This window comes from Macaca fascicularis, chromosome 13 (genome assembly GCF_037993035.2).
Source record: "Macaca fascicularis isolate 582-1 chromosome 13, T2T-MFA8v1.1".
NCBI lineage: Eukaryota > Metazoa > Chordata > Mammalia > Primates > Cercopithecidae > Macaca > Macaca fascicularis.
Window position 1 is genome coordinate 92817752 of NC_088387.1, and position 20248 is coordinate 92837999.

Genomic DNA, 20248 nt, shown 5'->3' on the forward strand with positions numbered 1-20248 from the left:
AATAAGATTTTCATATTTAATGGAAGGAGTCCTGAAAACCTTTATGTCTGGAATGGGAGGCTCTTCTCCAAAATCCCCAAATCCCACCACACAGTCAATCTCTTATTTCACCTTATAAGATCATCAGCCACACTGGATTTAGGAGAGAAAAGAAACACTAGCGTAATAATAACAACAGCATCTGCTAATGCTTATTGAGTGCTAACTACATGCTCACGTATCTCAACCCATGTGATCTTCACAACACCCCTTTATGAGTCAATTATTATTCCCACTTCTTAATTACAAAATTCAGGCACAGAGAAGTTAGGTTAGGTAGCTGGCCTAAGGTCACACAGCCAATAAAAGGCAGAATTGAGACTATAAAACTCCCAGTGGGGGTGGAACTCAAGTGATGAGAGCAGGAGGTCCAGGGGCCTGAGGTCACACAGCCAATAAAAGTCTGGCTGCTTAATTATTATATTTCTCTTGAAAGAAGGAAAGGAAAAGGGAGGGAGGAATAGAAGTAAGAAAGAGAGGAGGGAGAGAGGGAGGGAGGGAATGAGAGAGGAGAGAAAAAAAGGGGAAGTTAGAAGAAGCTCAAAAGAAGCTAGGAGGACCGAGTGCAGTGGCTCACGCCTGTAACCCCAAAGGAGGCGCTCTGGGAGGCCGAGGTGGGCGGATCACCTGAGGTCAGGAGTTCAAGACCAACCTGGCCAACATGGGGAAACCCCATCTCGACTACAGATATAAAAATTAGCTGAGCATGATGGCACACACCTGTAATCCCAGCTACTTGGGAGGCTGAGGCATGAGAATCGCTTGAGTCAGGAGGCAGAGGTTACAGTGAGCCGAGATTGTGCCACTGCACTTCAGCCTGGGTGACAGAGTGACACTCCACCCCTGTCCCCCTCCCCCCCCCAAAAAAAACAAGGAGGCTAGGAAAAGGAGCTCAGGACCATTTATGTTGTCTTTGTTCCAAAACATGTGAAAATAATTAGGGAAATGCAGTTTGGAACATCTTCTATGCCTCTACCCCAGGAAGGCTAGCCTACCTTCCAGATCCCAGTCACCCACTTAACATCTCTGATGAAATGAAAACTGCTTTACAGCTGACAATGCTAAGGTCTCAACAAGCAGACCTGTGGCCCCAGGGAACCCATCCCTGCCTTGGCCCCTCCTACAGAGCCTGGAGCCCCCCTTAGCCTCAGAGCAACTCTTCTCCACCCTGGGCCATTGGGAGCCAGATCCCCACTCAACCTGAAACCTCTTCCTATCACAGCTGATCCTCTCCGGAGCACATTTATCTAACTTGTGGGAAAATATGAAGGGCAAGTGAATAACAAAGCCAAGGCTACTTGGATAAAAGACTCCATGCCACACGCCATGTGTAATTATTATTATAGAAAATTAATAAGCAGCAAAGGACTTCACACTAAAATTTACATTGATCTAGCATTTTTCCCCTGCTATCTCCCATAAAAATGCTTTAAATGCAGGCTGATTTAATGGAAACAATAAAAAATTGTGCTGAATGGTTTATATTTGCTACAGAGTTACTACAAAGTATATTTTAAGGAAAACTTGAAAGTTATGTGGTTTTTTTTTTCCTGTAGGATAAGATTAGAGAGAGAGGTTCAATTGTTTTTTTTTTTTTTTTTCCTTTCTTTCTATATTGATCTAGACAAACTCCCACAGGCTCAGTTCTTTGTTTCTAACAAATCTTCACACCTTCACACCTTGTCCAGACACTTGTCAAGAGAGATTCTTAGCAAAGGCACATGTGGAGGAATGCCAGCAGTGTGGCCTGAGTCTTGACAGGGTTATGCTTGATAATAATCGTCATCACGTGACTGTGTTCTATGTGACAGGGACTTGGCTAGTTATCTAATTTATGTGGCTTTTGTCATTGTCGATCTCACCCGTGAGTTTGGCCATCCCAGCTAGGAGGTCAGTCACCACCTGAATGACTTGGTGCTCATGACCAGCACAGGACATGAGGATGGCCACATCTCGTAGCTTCAGGTCCCCAGCCATGTCCATCAGAGCCAGAAATAGAAATAAAGCCTCGGAAAAATAGTTTCTAACCTCAGGGAGCTTAAGTGACAGAATAAAATGGTGTTCTAAAGATTGTAGAGGCATGCCAACCTGCATTTAAAACTCAGCTATAAGCAGTGCATATAGTAGGCCTTTAATAAGTTTTAACTCGTGTTGGTCATATTATTAATGCTGCTGTATGTAGTATTCACATTGACTTAGTCGAAGCCCGACCTGCATTGGAGAGAACATTTATGCAACAGATGGTAACTGTCCTAGTTGAGAACTCAGGTATCCTTCAGGTCTCAATTACATAATTCTCTGGTTCCTTCTGATTTGCTCTTGGCAAATGAAGGCCAAGAGTTATGTGATGAGCTATGTAGTAATAATGCAACCGCCAAAGTCTGTGTGTTTCTCCTAACAGGGAAGGTATCATTATCATGTGAATAGATGACAGCTAGTGTTCATGAATTGACATGAATGTTTGGATTAACTCAGCTCCACTGCAATATAAATTTTGACCAAGAGTGTCAGAAACGTGTCTGATTTAATGGAAATGTGTTCATTTGTCCTCTCAGTCAACAAATATTTTTTGAGTATCTATGATGTATAAGGCATTGGAGACATGATGAATGATCTACCATTCTGGCATTAAGGAGATGGGAAGGCGAGACACAGAAGTCATCCTTCCTGTAGAGGACCATGGAAAACATTGGCACGCGCAAGACTGGACCACCTGTTCTCCAAACACGTACTGTCTATGTGGCCTCTGCTCATGTGCTCATGCCAGTCTCTCTCTCTGCATTGTCCTTTTCCTAATTCCTGACCCCTCTTCACAACCCATCCTCAAGATACTCCTATCCTGACCGCCCATTTGGAGACATCGCTTTGGCCTCTGCTTCAATAGAATATGGTGCCTACACCTCTCACTTGCCTCTTCTATGCTGCCATTCACTAAAAATCTTGGTACATATGTTTATTCTTTCTCACCAGTCTGTAAGCTCCTTGAGAACAGGCTAAATCCTAGACCCTTAGCATCCCTAGAGCATCCAATACTTTAGCTAGTGTGCAACAGTGCACCAGTAAATATCTGAGAAATTGAATGCGACTCAACAAATGCTAACCAAGAACTAGACACAAAGCATCTTTTCATGTCCTAAGCTTTTACTCTAAGTGAGGTGGCAGCCTTTGGAGGATTCTGAGAGGGAGGGTGATCTGCTATCATAGTCAAATCCTAATACATCTCATTGTAGGGATGTTCTAACATAACCTGTTGGAGTTGTATTTAACGTATAAAGATGCATTTAACCAAGTTTTTCTTTATTTAAACAAATGTGATGGCTGCTATTCATAAATTGCAGTACCTTTCTCGCCCTCTTTTACTATATTCCTTTCTTCTTTGACTCTCATATATGAATTGAGATGCCTACATTTGCAAGGACCAGTGTCATTCCATGGAGAAAGCAGTGGTTTCCATAGGAATAGCTCCACTTATGGAACTCCTACTGTGTGCTAAGAGCTATTACTTTGCGTACATCCTTCTCAAAAATCCTTACAACAATCCAGCAAGTTAGGCATTATGACCTCCATCTTAAAAATAGGAAAACTGGAGCTCAGAGGAGTTAAATCCTTTGCCTAAGGTTGTAGCTTAGGATGGTGGATGGTGGAGCTGAGAGCTGAATCTAGGCCTTTCCTTGCTACACTGCAGCAGCTAAAACCATCTCAGAAAGGCATTCCTTTGAAAAGGATGTAGGGTTTGAGGGCTCACTGATGTGAGCTAGCCCTATGTCAACATAACGCCCATCAGGATATTGCACAGAAGCAAAGTATGATATGTTCCCTGTCTTGTCAACTGCCACTCATGGTCCTCACATGCTGTCATAAAGTGTCCCTTCATTCTGGGCTTAAAATAACTTGGTGCCTTTGCCCTCTTGAGTCACAGCTGCCAACCTTTCAATCTCATCATTGGCTTGCCTTGTATCAGATGTGCCAGACAGTCTTCTTTAAACATATACAGCTAAGCTAGTAGCGAGCCATGGCAGCCTTAGAAATTCTTTTTGTTTCCATGTTAGGGCTTCTTACGATTTTTTGGGAGATTTTTCTGACGGTGTATTTCACTATCTGACTGGTGGGTCTATCCTGAAAACCCAAATTGATGATCCCTCCAGCAATGCTACGTGGACATATTCTTCTCTATCTCTGTGATTTTAGGGAAATGAAATGCAATTGATTGTATCGACTGATCCATAGGTTGCATTGTCTCTTTTGCTTGCAGTCTTGGAGCAATAATATGCTTTATTTTCATCTTAAGTCTGCAGGTAACTCAGTGTGTGACCTTGAGCAAGTCTTCACTTCTCCAACGAGGGTGAAACTGAGTCTCTTTGCAGAAATAAATCTGTGATTCTGTGATTAATCATTCTCCTCTCATCTCTGTGGGATATTATTTGTCAATTGGAGCTTTCAGGGCTTTCATAAAATGTTTTGTTACTAGGACTCCTGCAATCAGCTAAGGAAGTATAGATATCAGATCAATAAAGGCCTTTAGGGAACTTTTAATTCAATGCTTGCATTTTGCTGATGAGGAAACTAAAACCCAAAGAGGTGCAGGGACTTGCCCAAGCCCACGCAAATCCACAACCAGAATCCAGGACTCAGCTCCCAATTCAGTGGCCTTTCTACATATCACTTCTAGCCCGTAGGTCAGAAATGGACCTTGATATTCACAAGCCAACCCTCCTGCCTTTTTTGATGGACTCTAATGTACTCATTATCATATAGGCACTCTGCAAAAATGGGTGGTCAGTGTTTTTCTCAAAAAATTCACGCAAAATTGGAGACAGAGTACAATTGATCAGAAAACATCCAACATTTCTGTCATTTTTGGAGAGAAGTGCCTTATTCAAAGTCATCAGGCAAATAAGGGGCAGAGCCAGAACTGGAACTGGAGAGCTCCAGAGAGACACAGGGAAGATAATGGATTGTGACAAGCTGTCCATACAGTCCTCTGGCTTCCTAAAGTCCAGATGGACACCCCACACTGTCACATTGATTGATGGAAGCACCAGTGATAAGACAGTCACAAATCCCCAACACATGGAACCAGCTGCACGCTTGTTTCCAGGAGGCTCTAGGTCAGAACCTAACCTTCCCTTCTGCAAGCCTAAGTAGCGTTGCTACCAGCCGAAGGAACAAAAGCAGGACCCTGATAGGCTCATTCTGTGACCATTCAGGTGTAAGCAAAGAAAATGGAGGCAGACCAAGAAGAGAGTTTAGATTTATTTTTCACTGGGTTTTTGGTGGTCTCTTAAACAAATCTGACCCTAGGCATAAGCTTGCCCTTTTCTAGTCCCAACTTCCCTGGATATAAAATACATGTTTGGCAACTGCTCTGGAAGTTATTAAAGCAGCAGTAAACTATGGGAGGCCAGAGAATTTCAGACAAAAGTTATTGCATCAGTAACTCAGAAACTAATTCCTAAAACTCTTGACACATTTATCCAGAGGGCTAGTGCCAATATAGAAATGGAAATCATTGTCAAGGGCCACGGTGTACCTGGAATTAAAATCCATCATTCCTCAGAGCAGAGAGCTATGATTGTGGCAGAATATGAATACTCCTGCCTTTCACCACCATCTTTCCTCAAAAATAGATCCTTTATTTTTCAGAAGAACAAGACAAATTCTGCTCTTTTTGTCTTTTTTTTGTCTCCTTAAGAACCCCTTGTTTACATATTCTTTTCAAATATTGCTTTCTTTGACAGTCCCTCATTTAAACCAAAAGGCCTCCTTTTCCTTCAATTGCACCAGTTTTATTGTGGATGGAAATCCTGCTGGGTACAGTAACAGAGAACAAACTTTACAGCAGCAATAATCCCTTCTACAGCATCTATTGTGGGGAAACTCAATACACTTTTATTAAATGGCTGAAGAATTGGCTTCAGTGATCTGAATTAACTACAGAGAACAGCGATAGGGAAGAAGACTACCTCCTTCATTCAGCAGACACCCACTGCATGCCAGACACCAGAGACATAAAGCTACCAGCCAGGAGCACCACACTGAAAGAGGTGGTGGATTGTCTTAGGCAATGCCTTCATCAAAAGTTAGCACAGGCAGAAAAGACTTGGTGGGAACTAGTGTTAGCAAGCGCATGCAGAAATGAGCCCCCGATTCACTGTGGGGGGATTGACAATATGCCTAAATGTGTACACACTTTGACTCCGATTCTAGGAATTTGTCCTTAGGCCATATTTAGACAAGTACACAGAGTTAGCTTCAGCATAATCATGATCAAGAAAAAATTAGAAGCAATGCACAAATCATTAAAAACGCAATCATTAAAATGATAATGTAATCTATATTGTCTTGTGACATACCGTCAAGTGAGCAAGTGCAACCACAGAGTATATGTACTATGGTCTCATTCATGAAAAATTAAAATGGATTAAAATGGACAGGTTGGGCTTGACGCAGTGGCTCACACCTGCAATTTCAGCACTTTGGGAGGCTGAGGCAGGTGGATGGCTTGAACCCAGGAATTGGAGATCAGCCTGGGTAACACAGTGAGACTGTGTCTCTACAAAAAAATACAAAAATTAGCCAGGATTGGTGGTTCGCAGCTGTAGTCTCAGCTACTCAGGAGGCTGAGGTAGGAGGGTTAACTAAACCGGGGAGGGTCAAGCCTGCAATGAGCTGTGATCACACCACTGCACTCCTGCCTGGACAATAGAGCAGGACACTGTCTCAAGACAAAAAAAAAACAAAAACTGACAGGTTGTTCCCTTAGGTGGTGACTATGGTTATTGCTGGACAATGGTATTCTAGGTGACTTTTACTTTCCATTATCAGCCTTTCTGAATTGTTGGATTTTCAGTGCTTTTTATTTTTTACAGTGAGCATCACTTTATATTTAGGGGGTGGAAATGTTTTTAAAAATTTAATGGAAAGCTAGTTTTTCCCTTATTCCGTTACCACTTGTACCGCCATACCAAAGCCCAACCTAGTGGTAAAAAAAAGTGAAATATTGTGATGATTTCATAGATGTATAAATAAGCCAAAACCCAGCATCAAATCATACACTTTTTTTTTTTTTTTTTTTTTTTTTTTTTTTGAGACAGAATCTCTATCACCAGGCTGGAATGCAGTGGCGATCGCTGCTCACTGCAACCTCCACCTCCCTGCTTCAAGTGATCCTCCTGCCTCAGCCTCCCGAGTAGCTGGGACTACAGGTGCATGCCACCACACCCAGCTAATTTTTGTATTTTTAGTAGAGACGGAGTTTCACCATGTTGGGCAGGATGGTCTCCATCTCTTGACCTTGTGATCCACCCACCTTGGCCTCCCAAAGTGACACTTTTAGTACATGTAATTTATTATACATGAATTATACCTCAACAAAGTTGTTGTTAAGGAAAGAAAATATGAAATAATCTAGGTAATTTTTATTTTCCACACAAACCACTCAAAATAAGTAAATAAATCCCCCCCCACACACACACACTTGCAGACATTTATGAATCAATGTTGGAAAGTAAATCTGATGGTCCAATCAGTGACAGGAGCCTATTTCAAGAGGTTAATAGCATGAGCAAGGTGTAAAAGTGTTCATTTAATTTGTTGCCTATTCTCTGACAGTGTCAGTATCCTTGATTATAGGTGGGTGCCGAGCTCACCGTTTCGCCTGCTTCCATCTTTTTCTGTCTGCACTTTTTGCAAAGTCCACGTCAATCTTAGGTACCTTTTACCCCAAAATACATGCTTCGGTGCACTTTAATTTTCCTGCAGTAAATAAATAGCTCTTACTAGCTTCCCTGTTAAGTAACTGTAGAACAAACCTGAGGGTTCCGAGACTTTCTATCAGATAAAACTCTGAAAACCAATCATTCTTTCTAGAGATAATTATGAATAGAGTGATAAATGTTTTGAAGACATTTCCTTGAGTCTGCTGGCAGATTTTCTCAAGTATATATTTTCTTTCTTGTGATACTAGCTACTGAAATAGTCCAAAGAGCTTCATTTGCCTTAAACAGAATATGACAAAAGAAATGCCAGTGGTGAGAGTGGGTTTGCGAATTGCATCTCTAAGTTTGCTGGACTAAAAGAAAATAAGTATTTGATTGTTGCTGTCAGAGTCACTGTCCTCAGTGCCACTTAGAGTCCCATCTCTTGGTGCCCATGAAGAATGTGAGCCCTGAAGTCCCTGCAAGGACGTGACCCTGTCCACATGTTACGCCTAATTCTCATAACTGTTTCTCTATGCTTTTCTCCCCTGCTTTCCAATACAACCAGTTGGACAGTGCTCCAGGGAAGAATCGGGCGCCCAGACAACCCCTTTCGAGTGGCCCTGGAATACATCTCCAGTGGAAACCGCAGCTTGTCTGCAGTGGACTTCTTTGCCCTGAAGAACTGCAGCGAAGGTATCTGAATCTGGCTTTCCCACTCTCATTGGTAGCCTATTGTGTTAGATGTGTCAATAACCTGCAACCATGTTTAGCTTGGAATGCACACACTTATGAAGAAAAGTCTAGAATGGGCTGGGTGCTGTGGCTCACACCTGTAATCCCAGCAATTTGGGAGGCCAAGGCAGGTGGATCACTTGAGGTCAGGAGTTCAAGACCAGCCTGGCCAACACAGCAAAACTCTATCTCTACTAAAAATACAAAAATTAGCCAGGCGTGTGATATGCACCTGTAATCCCAACTACTTGGGAGGCTGAGGCAGGAGAATCGCTTCAACCCAGAAGACAGAGGTTGCAGTGAGCCAAGATTGTGCCTTTGCACACCAGCCTGGGCAACAGAGCGAGACCGCATATCAAAAAAAAAAAAAAAAAAAAAAAAAAAAAGGTCTAGAGTGTTTTAGGGGCTAGTTCTGAATGACACCAGGTGATCCATATCCCAGATAATGAATTTCGAAGAGCTGGTATAAAATTGTATCTTCCTTGAGAACACTTAGGCACATAGAAGGGAACAGCAGACACTGGGGCTTACCAGAGTGCGGAAGGTGGAGGGTGGGAGGAGGGAGAGGATCAGGGGCCCAAGAATGAAGTGTGGAGCCAGAAGAAGCCTGAGGCACTCTCAGACCTCAATTCTCAGTTTAGACTATTCATGAATAACTTTGAAGGCCCATATCCCACAGTCATCTGTCCTATGTACAGGCCTGGATTTGAACTTTGTGCTCCTGGGAAGTGGTGTGTGAAAGGAATTCTCTTAGGGAGGAAGCCCTACTGACCCCCGCCAACCCAGCTTCTTTTGCCCCTGTGGCTCTTCATTTATTGCTGGCCTTGCAGGAAATTTTATAGTGTATTTTGTTTTCGTTGTTTAATCAAAACTGGTTTATGTGTGGGGAAAAGAAAAATCACCATAATGTGATAGATTGAACCACAGTTCAAGTTGAAAAGGTTGTTAACCTATGATATGAGGCAATGTATGAGAAACATGTGGTTTGGGCGCAAGCCAGGAGCTTGTACAAATGTTTCCGCACTCATGAACTTGAAGATTTGTGAATGTCTCTGGACATCATCAGTCCTCACAGATGTCAAGGATCTGTGTACCGTACAAAAGAGGCCATCTGTTGAAATGGAACCAGTTAACAAGAATGTGACAGGGAGAAGGTATCAATTCCCAGAATGTTCTCATTTGATCATCATTAGGAAAAGGGAATAAGAAACTACAAAATTCCAGATATCAGGCCCACTACAAATACTCTTGCAAAAATTTCTTGACCTGAAAAAAATTCTTTGCATGTTAAAATCAAGAATCTCAACCTATAGATGTTTTCTCCCATGCCCTGCAACTCCCTCTCACCTAAAAATATTCATCCCCCATAGCCTGTGTTGCATTTGCAGTGAGTCTGTTCCAGAGACCTGTTCCTTGTCTGCTTTTCTACCTTTACGAAACCAACAGAGTTGACCTCCCTAAACTCTCTCTAATGATACAGAAAGTTTCCGCTGGCAGGGCACCCTCTTAGAAGAGGGAGAGGATGAGTCTTCCTCTGATTCCCTAGAGAAAGTGGCTTGGCCCAGATACCTGGGGAAGTTCTCATGGTCCAGCTTCCTTCTTTCAGTGGCTCTAGGTCCAAGAACAGATGGTCTCCATGAGGAGGCAAATGTTCTCTGTGTTTCTTCTCTGGGTCAGACCACCTGTGATCAACAATGGATGTGGAGGGATTGATATGGATGTGTAAGGCAGAGAATAGTGAAGAACAAGGTGATCTCAGTGTTTGCTTAGAACTTCTAAATTTCCTTCCCATAGAAAACAAATTCAGGTGCACATCAGTAGGCATAGACAAATTGCAGACATAAGAATCATCCTAAAATTATACTCATATTTAAAGGGAAGGGGTTACTTTAAAGGCATACTCAATGCCTATTTGATGTAGCCAAATGTCTAGGTTTTCTGGGGTCATTGCTTTGGTTAAGCCAGAAGAAGAGGGGATAAGAGGAGAAAAATGGTGTCTTTGAAGGAGGTGAATAGGGCTGGTGACATTACTGGCCAGAACTGTAGGTAGGTCTACAGGATGCCTGGTCTATTTTTCTGATAAGAACTTGGTCCCTTCATGATGAGGCACAGACACAGAGCACAAGGGGAAACACAGCTGTAGAACTCCACAGCTCTTCCTTGGTCCACTGCAGAGACGTGCCATTTTAGTTCATCTGGAGAAGCCTCAAGGAGACATGGGACGATTCTCTCTGCATAGGAGATAATATCTATCTGTGGGTGTCATCAAGACAGAGGCCATTCCTATATCCTCTCTACATCCTCATGCTTATCACAGTGTGTGACACTAGGTAGGTGCTCAGTTCATCTCAGCTGATATGGACTAATGGCAAAAAGCTAATGCTGACAGAGCACTCGCCATGCACAAAGGCAAGTGTCAATGCCTTTATGTGTTACCTCATGCAAGCTTTACAATAATGCTGTAAAGCAGGGACTAGTATACTCATTTTACAGATGGGGAAACTGAAGCTCACAGAAGTTTCAAAACTTTCCAAGGTCATTGAGTTAGTGAAAGGTGGAGTCAAACTCGATTCCAAGTTGATCTGGTGACAAAGCCAGTATTTCTGTCTAGACACTTGATATGGTTTGGATTTGTGTCCTCCCCTTCCCACCCCATTTCATGTAATCCTCAGTGTTGGAGGAGGCTTATGCCTGTAATCCTAACACTTTGTGAGGCTGAGGTGGGCGGATTACCTGAGGTAGGGAGTTCGAGACCAGCCTGACCAACATGGAGAAACCCTGTCTCAACTAAAAATACAAAAAAAAAAAAAAAAATTAGCCAGGCATGGTGGCGCATACCTGTAATCCCAGCTACTTGGGAGGCTAAGGCAGAAGAATCGCTTGAACCTGGGAGGTGGAGGTTGCGGTGAGCCGAGATTGCGCCACTGCACTCCAGCCTGGGCAACAAGAGTGAAACTCTGTCTCAAAAGACAAAAACAAAAGTGTGCAGTGGCAGGGCACGGTAGCTTACGCCTGTAATCCCAGCACTTTGGGAGGCCAAGGCGGGTGGATCACGAGGTCAAGAGATCGAGACCATCCTGGCCAATATGGTGAAACCCCGTCTCTAGTAAAAATACAAAAATTAGCTGGACGTGGTGGTGGGTGCCTGTAGTCCCAGCTACCCGGGAGGTTGACGCAGAAGAATCACTTGAACCCAGGAAGCAGAGGTTACAGTAAGCCGAGATCGTACCACTGCACTCCCGCCTGGTGACAGAGCAAGACTCCGTCTTAAAAAAAAAAAAAAAAAAAAAAGGTGTGCAGCACCTTCCTTGTTGCTCTCTTCCTCCTGCTTTAGCCATGTAGGATGTGCCTGCTTCCCTTTTGCCTTCCACCATGATTGCAAGTTTCCTAAGGCCTGTACAGCCTGTGGAACCGTGAGCCAATTAAACCTCTTTTCTTTATAAATTACCCAGTCTCAGGTATTTCTTTACAGCAGTGTGAGAATGGACTAATACAATACTACTGTTGCTGTCTCTTGGATCTACCCTTCTGACTTCATATGCTCAGCTGTGTGTCTTATTCTTCCTATATTCTTCATATATGCAGACTTGAACTTTGGCAGCAGCCAACTGGTCTCTCTAATACCATTCCATCTTCCACACATTGCCAGATAAATCTCCTCAATATTACTCCTTCCCTTGTGGCACTTTCATGTGACACAGGTCATTTCTTATTGCCTCCCACATCAGAAAATAATAGAATAAGGGGCCTAGACTGGACCACCTCACTCGTTTCCTGGGGCCAGGAAATGTCATTTGCAACTACAGAAATTCTCCTTGGAAGACTTTATTCTCTACATCTAAATTTAGTAGGTGTTTTATAATCATTTCCCATTTAATCATTTTGGGATCCTAACTTGAAGTTCAAGACCTTGTCTTACATTTCTTTTATTTCTCCAGGGAGCAGCTAGCATGGTGCTAAACACACAGAAAACACCACACAAATACACGTTGACTGATTGGTTAATCAATCTATTGATAAATGCTGCACCTTCTTTTATAGCTTTGGGCTATTACCCTACTACTTCCAAAAGAAAGTAGCTGTGAGTAGAAATGGCTCGGAATAGGTTTTTCCCTGAAAGACCAGTGAAAGAGCAGCTTACACAATCAGCACAGACAAGAGAGACAGCAGCCCCCAGAGACACCCATGCCTGGCTCCCAGGGAAACCTTAGCCCATTCACAAAAATCTGTCTTGAGCAGACAACCCAGAGCAATAGGATCACACAGGACACTCGCTGGGACCCCTCAGGTTCAGAGGTGCCTACAGAAACACATGTGTCAGAACGGGAAAGACTAGCTTCTTGAAAAGGATTTGAAAAGGATCAGTGTGCCAGGCGTGGTGACTCATGCCTGTAATCCCAGCACTTTGGGAGGCCAAGGTGGGCGGATCACCTGAGGTCAGGAGTTCGAGACCAGCCTGGCCAACATGATGAAACACCGTCTTTACTAAAAATACAAAAAAAAAAAAAAAGAAAGAAAAAAATAGCCAGGCATGGTGGCGCGCACCTGTAGTCTCAGCTACTCGGGAGGCTGAGGCAGAAGATTGAACCCGGGAGGCAGAGGTTGCAGTGAGCTGAGATGGTACCACTGTACTCCAGCCTGGGCAACAGAACAAGACTCTGCCAAAAAAAAAAAAAAAAAAAAAAGAAAGAGAGAGAGAGAGGAGGATCAGCATGGCTCCGAACAGCTTGTAAAAATGCACGGCGTTGCAAACCCTCATCTAGCATTTCCACACACTAGGCCGTGTTCTAAGCATGGGCATGGTACATATATTAACTCATTCAATCCTTACAACAATGCTATGAAGTATGTAATGTTATTATTATCATTATTATTCCCATTATATGGATAGAGAAATCAAGGCACGGAGACCTAAGTAATTTCCCCAAAGTCACACAGTTGGTATTGAAATGAAGCCATCTGGCTCCAAAATCCACGTTCTTAGCTACCACACCTTGCTGTGTGCACAGAAGATCTCTGCTGGAAAGGACACCAGAAACATCGAATCTGTCTCCCTTGCCATGTAGAAATTGAACGAACAAAGACCCAAAGATTTTCCTTGAAATGTGATACACTAAATTACTGACCAGCCCAAGGTGCTTTCTGCCTCTACCTTATGGTTGTCAAGTTCTCAATTTTTCTAAGAAATCAATTCAGTATTTCCCTTTCCCAGCTCGGATTGGTCAGAGGCAGTTGAGATGGACCACTGCCACCAGTCAACACGAAGACAAGGAGCTGCAAAGGAGCTCCCCCATGAAAAACAAGGAGATGCGATAGCTCCTGTGTGAGCCTACATACATTTTATAGCAGGCCTCTATAGCTCCTCTTCTCTTTCATGAACCTACAAGAAACACATCTGAGGTTTCCCAGGCCTTAGCCACATTCAGCTCACTAACAGATTTCTCAAAAGAAGTAATCTTCTTGGTTCCTTACTCTACTGAGATAATTTCATACACATTGCTTCTGATTCATTCATTAGAGAGGATGTCATAACGTTCAGCTTACCCAAGAGAAGTTATTTCTCTAACTTCTTTGGCTCAGGAAGGTGAAGGAATCCAAAGTGTCAAATGCAGTCCCATGATTATGGATACCTTGAAACACATGTCCCCAAAGAGTTGGAGATGCACAAATACCATTTTTTAACTTCTCTGGGGCTAAAATGAGGGTGTTTGAACTCGACCCGTGGTCTTCAAACCTTTTCTAGAGCCTGAAGCCTTAATTAAAACAAAGTCTTATATGGAAGCCCAGTATATAAAATGATACAAGTACAGCTCTCTTTGGGGGGACCCAGAACCCACCTGCTCCACAGCCCTTGACATTCCCCCTCAATGGGGCTTCATGTAATACATTTTAAGAGCCACTGGACAGTCTGATTCTCAGCTCTCTTTTTTTTTTTTTTTTTTTTTTTTTTTTTTTGAGATATAGTCTCACTCTGTCTCCCAGGCTGGAGTACAGTAGCGCCATCTCAGCTCACTGCAACCTCTGCCTCCTGGGTTCAAGGGATTCTCCTGCCTCAACCTCCTGAGTAGCTGGGATTACAGGCGCATGCCACCACACCTGGCTAATTTTTGTATTTTTAGTAGAGACAGGGTTTCACCATTTTGGTCAGGCTGGTCTCGAACTCCTGACCTTGTGATCCACCCGCCTTGGCCTCCCAAAGTGCTGGGATCACAGGTATGAGCCACCGCACCCGGCCTCAGCTCTCCTATTAACTCGTTTTTATGATCTGGTCCTGGATGTTACACTATTTAAAATATGAAAACCAAAAATAGGTAGATCAACTGTATCTTTTTTAAAAAGCTAGGGCTTAGCACAAGGCTATTAGACTTTGAATATGGGCCATTTTCACAAAAGGCAAGTTCTTGTCCAGGTGGGTCCTGGCTTTGAGGTGCTGGGTATGTAGCTAGTATAAATATTTCCAGGAAAAAATGAGTAGCATCCCCTAACCTTCTCCCCCTTCTCTCTCCTCCTTCTCAACCAAAGACAATGTTGGGCAATGGAGGATATCTTTCTTAGCCTGAAAGGGGACAAGAGGAAATGAGAGAAGCTGAACAAATAGATTCAGATCTTTGGCCAGCCATGTGGAACCAATCAACATCTAGAGTAGGCTCCAAAATCCAGCTGGGTAAATGAGGGATTACTTCATGGGCTCCTGGCAGCCTGACCCAAACTGGGCATTTTCTCTTCCAACAGCAAGCAATGCCTCAGCAGGATCCTCAGTCTGTGCTTGTAAAATGTAGATCACAGTGGCACTCTGTCTTGGGGCTGCCAGGAGAAAACTCTGTAGGTAGCGGGCTCAGCTATCCATCCATCCTTGCATCCACTCATCCATGCCACAGACATTTTCTGAGAAAGTACTAAACTGGGTGCATACTGACATTAATATAAAATAGTTGTTTCTGTCTTAGGACTGAATTGTGGTGTGGTTGCTTTAACATTTCCATTCTACTTTGCATAGAACTGTTCCTTAAAGGTCATCTTTGACTTATATTTAATTTGCACCCTAAACCTAAGAGTTGTGAGAGTTAGTGCAAAGTAAGTGCAAATCTTACAAAGAGTTTGTAAGAGTTAAAGAAAGAGGAAAGAAACACAAAATGCAGCTCAACAGTTAAAACCAGATTTATTTTAGAGAAAATAAACCTGAGAGGGGCTTCTGGCCGATTTTGGTCAGGAACACTTTCTCTTACAGACTAAGAGTATATATTAGTCTTAGGGTGAGTGGGCTTATCAGAAGCTTGGAATGTTTCTGTGTAGGGGAGAAGTTTTCTGGGGGGGTTGAAATTTCTCTGGATGGAGGGGAGGTTATCTTGGGGCTGACATCTTTCCAGCCGGAGAGAGACTATCTTGGGGCTAGCATGTCTCTGGCTGGGGAGGAGTTTGGAATGTTTCTTGTCAGAGATGTTATTTGTGGTTTATGGTCATGCTGACCTTGGCCATTAGGCTGATGTCCTTTGGATTTAGGTGGTTTTTGATTAAGGTGAACTTTAGGAGAAGGTGCTTGTCCAAGATGGCAGTGTTCCTCCTCTGTCAGTATTGAATAGGTGTTCCATTCCTGAAGATGTCTTCCTCCAAGGTAGTTCCAACATTCCTTTCTCAGAAAGACCACAGAATGAGCCCTGAACCAGAATCAGAAAACATGGATTTAAGTCTCCTTCCTACCTCTTACTTGCCATAGACTAGCCATCACTCCAAATCATTAAAGATTTCCCTCATAACTGGAACATAGATTGGGTTTTTTTTTTTTTTTTCCATTTAAAATAGGGATAACAACGTATCAACAGTTGTCTCAAAATTGACCTCATGCTGAGGGTCAGTGAGAAGGTGGCTGTGTGGAGGTACCTTGTAAATGATGCCATGAGCTATTTAACCTCTCTGGGCCTCGCCTCGCCTGAAGCTTTTGAAAACTAACCTGTTTCTTTGATGCTGCTGTTTCTCATGAAGAAATTATCATTCACAATAACAAACTGGCTCCTCTGAGGCCTCCTGCAAAGCTTTGTGATGTTAATTATTGACCTAATGCCAAGAAGGTGATGAGAGCCACACACTGCCAACCTGGGGAGGTGCCACCACCTGGATCAGTCACTTTAGGGGACTCAATCAGCCATGCAATGGTGGGCTCTATTGCCTGGAAGTGAACACCAAGGAGAAATCGCAGTCACAACCTTAGTATCTTCACTTAGTTCTTGTGCCTAACTCCAGGTGGATGTTCAACTCCATTTTCAAAACGCTGTCCTTCCTAACTCCCTATTTCCAAAATCTCCTGCCCTTAACTTACTGTGGACTGAACCATTTAAAAGATAAGCATGAAAATTTTGATTTCATCAGCCACTGAGATCTGCTTGCATTTCTCAAACGTCCCTCCCCAGCTCAAGCTTTGGTTCCATCTGTGCCCCCCTGCAGTGCACTCTCCATCTTTCAAAGACCTGCACATCTTTCAAACCCCAGCTCAAATAGTATTTTCTCTAAGTCTCCGCTCAGAATTGTTTCCATGTATGTCTATTTTAGAACCATCTACTTCTCTCCACAGTTATTTATGTGTCTCACTCAATAGATGCTAAGTTCCTAAAATCAAAGACTGTCTTTTTTTTAAATCTCTGTATCCCAATTAGCAGCGAAGTGCTTTTTTTTTTTTTTTTCATGGCAAGCACTCAATAAAGGTTTGCTTATTCCAATGTAGGAGAAAGATTAGAGGCTTTAGAATCAGACTGAATGAATTTGGAATGCCAGCTCCATCACTTACCACCTTTTTGAGCTTGGAAAAGTTTCCTAAATCTATGAGTTTTTATTTTCTCATCAGGAAATACATAATTATAGGTTTGTTGGGAAATTAAAACAGATATTGCGTGCAGAGCTCCTAGCACAATGCTTGGCACAATACATGTTCTCATCCTCTCTCTGGCATCCCTTGACTAAGCTGAATCTCCTAATTCTAGAACCAGAGCTGAATAATTCGGCACAACTATCCTGGGGTATGTTTACAGATTCACACCCGCCTTTTGCCTTTCCATCTGTGCCTTGCCTGAGCCATTATACAAAGGGAAAATTTACCTCTTTTCCAGCAGAGATTCTGATAGCCCAGACTTGCTTTCTGATTGCAAAGGCAGCTGCTTCTCTTGCCTCCTAAGACCTATGCTCTTATGCCTGATAAAGTCATTTTTTTTTACCTTGGTGACTGGGTGCAAAGAGTCCTTTGTGCCACACAAAAGAGTAATCCTGCTTAATTCTGTAGAGGTGGTTGGAGGCAGGAGAGAGGTCTTTTCAAATGCCTGTCATACCGCCTCCCTTGAGGAAGACTGGAATCCAAAACAGTCAGGCGAAAGCAGGTGGAACCAGGAAGGAAATTCGCTGGTCTTTCCTTTCTCCACCAGTGCCTAGCTACTGTTGGCAAAGAAGTTCTTACTTTGGAATGGCTTATCCATAATTATTAATAAAGCCAATTTTTAAATGCCCCACAAAGTGCTTAGAAACAATGCCTGCTTGGGCAACTATTTTAAATATTCAATCATTGGAACTTGCCCAGAAATGGGGGCAGACACAAAAGGTTTTTAAATATAAATAAATAAAGAATGAGTGTGCCGAGGTCATTGTACTCCCAGAAGAAAATTACTTTCAAATTACAACTACATAAAGGAAATAATTGAAAAGATTAATCACACTAAAATAATTGGTCTATTTTACAAGTAATTTGGAGCAATACTCAGTCATTGACATCAATGTCTAGTAGTAAAATAGTAATGAATTTCACTCTCTGACTAATGTATTTATTTTATTAATGGTAATAAATGGTGGTGTTACCGCTTATAAATATTTCATAACTTTTAATTCATTAAAATGTTCAGTGAATTTCCAAAAGTATTTATTAGTTTTACATAATCCTTAGTATTCAATGTGCAATTGCCACTCTGCCTGGGTAATTAAAAATATTATTGTTTTGGGTAATGGGACTCCCTTTGAATGTGAAGGATTAGGCTCCAGTTATTAATGAGACGGATGCTCCAGCTGGTGATGGGGAAGGGGCTTGGGAAGATGTTTTCTCTTTAGGTCGCTAAGACCTCTCTGGAATCATTCCTTAAAAAAAATGTGGCTGTGAAGCAAACAGGGTGGAGCCAGATAAATTAATTCCAGATGTGATCAGAGAAATGTCACTTTAGACATTGGTTCCGATCCACCACCTCTCCCGCACTCTCTCTGTCTTCCTGAAACAACTGACTGCAGGATTCAAACTTTCCAACCTCGCCTCCTCTATCCATTTTATTCTCCAACATTACAGGTCATAAGGGGTAAAATGGCCAAAAAGATGCAACAGAAAGAAAAGCAAGGGACATAGCAGCATGGACAGTGGATAGAAGATATAGGACTTGGAGAAGAAAAACATGGATTTGAATTCTGGGTCATTTGGGTGCTATGTGTCCATTACATCCTGTAGTACCAGATAATTCATGTGTGAAATGAAGACAGTGACACCTATCCCTGGGTCCATGTGAGGATTAAATAGGATACTGTGTGACTCACCTGATACAGTGCCTGGAACCTAGTGGAAAATCGAACTGGGTTAGCTCTACCATTCCCTGTGTCCAAATTGTAGGTCATGGTATTATTGGCCCAATGACCTTGGCAGCTCTTCATTAACTAACAATTGATACAAACAATTGGTATGAGTCATGAAGAAAAACTGGACCAACAGTGAATTAGTACAACTCAGGATCTGTGAAGTGAAATGGTATCCCCTGGAAGAGGGACTAGATGACTCAACTCTCAGCACCTTACTCTGTAGGTCTGAGATTCAGCTCACTGTAGTACCTCCAGAGCCTCTCCTTACAGGAGGCTAAAGGCATTTGGCTGTGGGCAGGTTGAGAGGGACCAACAGGTGGGTTGGGGTAAACTGGGGCCAGCACTCACACTTAGATGTTTGCACCTGCAGGATGTGTAACCATGATCCGAAAGCGTGCAAACCCAAAGAATCAGCATGGCTCATATTTCCAGAGCTTCAGTTTTACCAAAAGATTGGACGGGAGGAATATTTTTTAATTTAAACTAACATGGCAATGTATTGAGTTCCAATGCGATCTGCACGCAAATGTTAAGGTAAAGCATCAAAGATCTTCCCTGCTCAGGGTGATTCCCTATACTTTGAGTGGTGGCTTTATTCTTCTCTGCCATTTGGGACACATCAGAGGGGACAATGGTAAGGCACCACTCCAGAGGGGACAGAGGAACATGAGGAGGAGGTGCAGCCAGGCCTGGGATCACCAGCTGGAGAGGAGAGCCAGAGGGGAGTGTGTCTTCTCAGTGCAAGCCATTGACAGGTGCAGTGATGGGCAGGATCCCGAGGTGACACCAGAGACTAGCAGTGGGGTCCAACCTCCCAAATCAGGCAGAGAAGGGCTCAGTTTCTAATCTGACATATCAAGTGAGAACCAGACCCACCAAACATTGGATGTAAAAGTCTCTTGTGCGTTGGCCTAAAGTTTCGTAAATGTCCCCAAGGACAGGATTGATCTTGTTGATTTGTTTTGTTCGTTTGGTGGGTGGGGTGGGGTGGGGAGAGGTAAACAAGGACTGAACCTTTAGCTGAAGATCCTGAAGACATTTTACTTCCTTCCTACCCAGACCCCTGGACAGAGCTCCTCACGCCAGGATCGGTGGGAACCTCATGCTGAAGTCTTCCAGAGTGAAGGGCTTTGTGCAGGAAGTGAGGGAGCCTTTTGCTAACCGAAGGGCATAGCCTAGGAGTACCA

At 43.0% G+C, this 20248-nt stretch overlaps 1 protein-coding gene across 3 annotated transcripts in view; it reads left to right on the forward strand.

The window, feature by feature from the left end:
- The window catches only part of ALK (ALK receptor tyrosine kinase), a 979633-nt gene that overhangs the window by 767401 nt on the left and 191984 nt on the right, over positions 1-20248 (forward strand). For all 3 annotated transcript variants that reach the window (XR_012422518.1, XM_065527229.2, XM_005576218.5), the window contains one exon: positions 8305-8432. Coding sequence is in view for 2 of the 3 variants with exons in the window: in XM_065527229.2 (XP_065383301.1) it covers positions 8305-8432 (128 nt within the window). In the remaining variant the exon portion in view is untranslated. The remainder of the gene's footprint in view (positions 1-8304; positions 8433-20248) is intronic.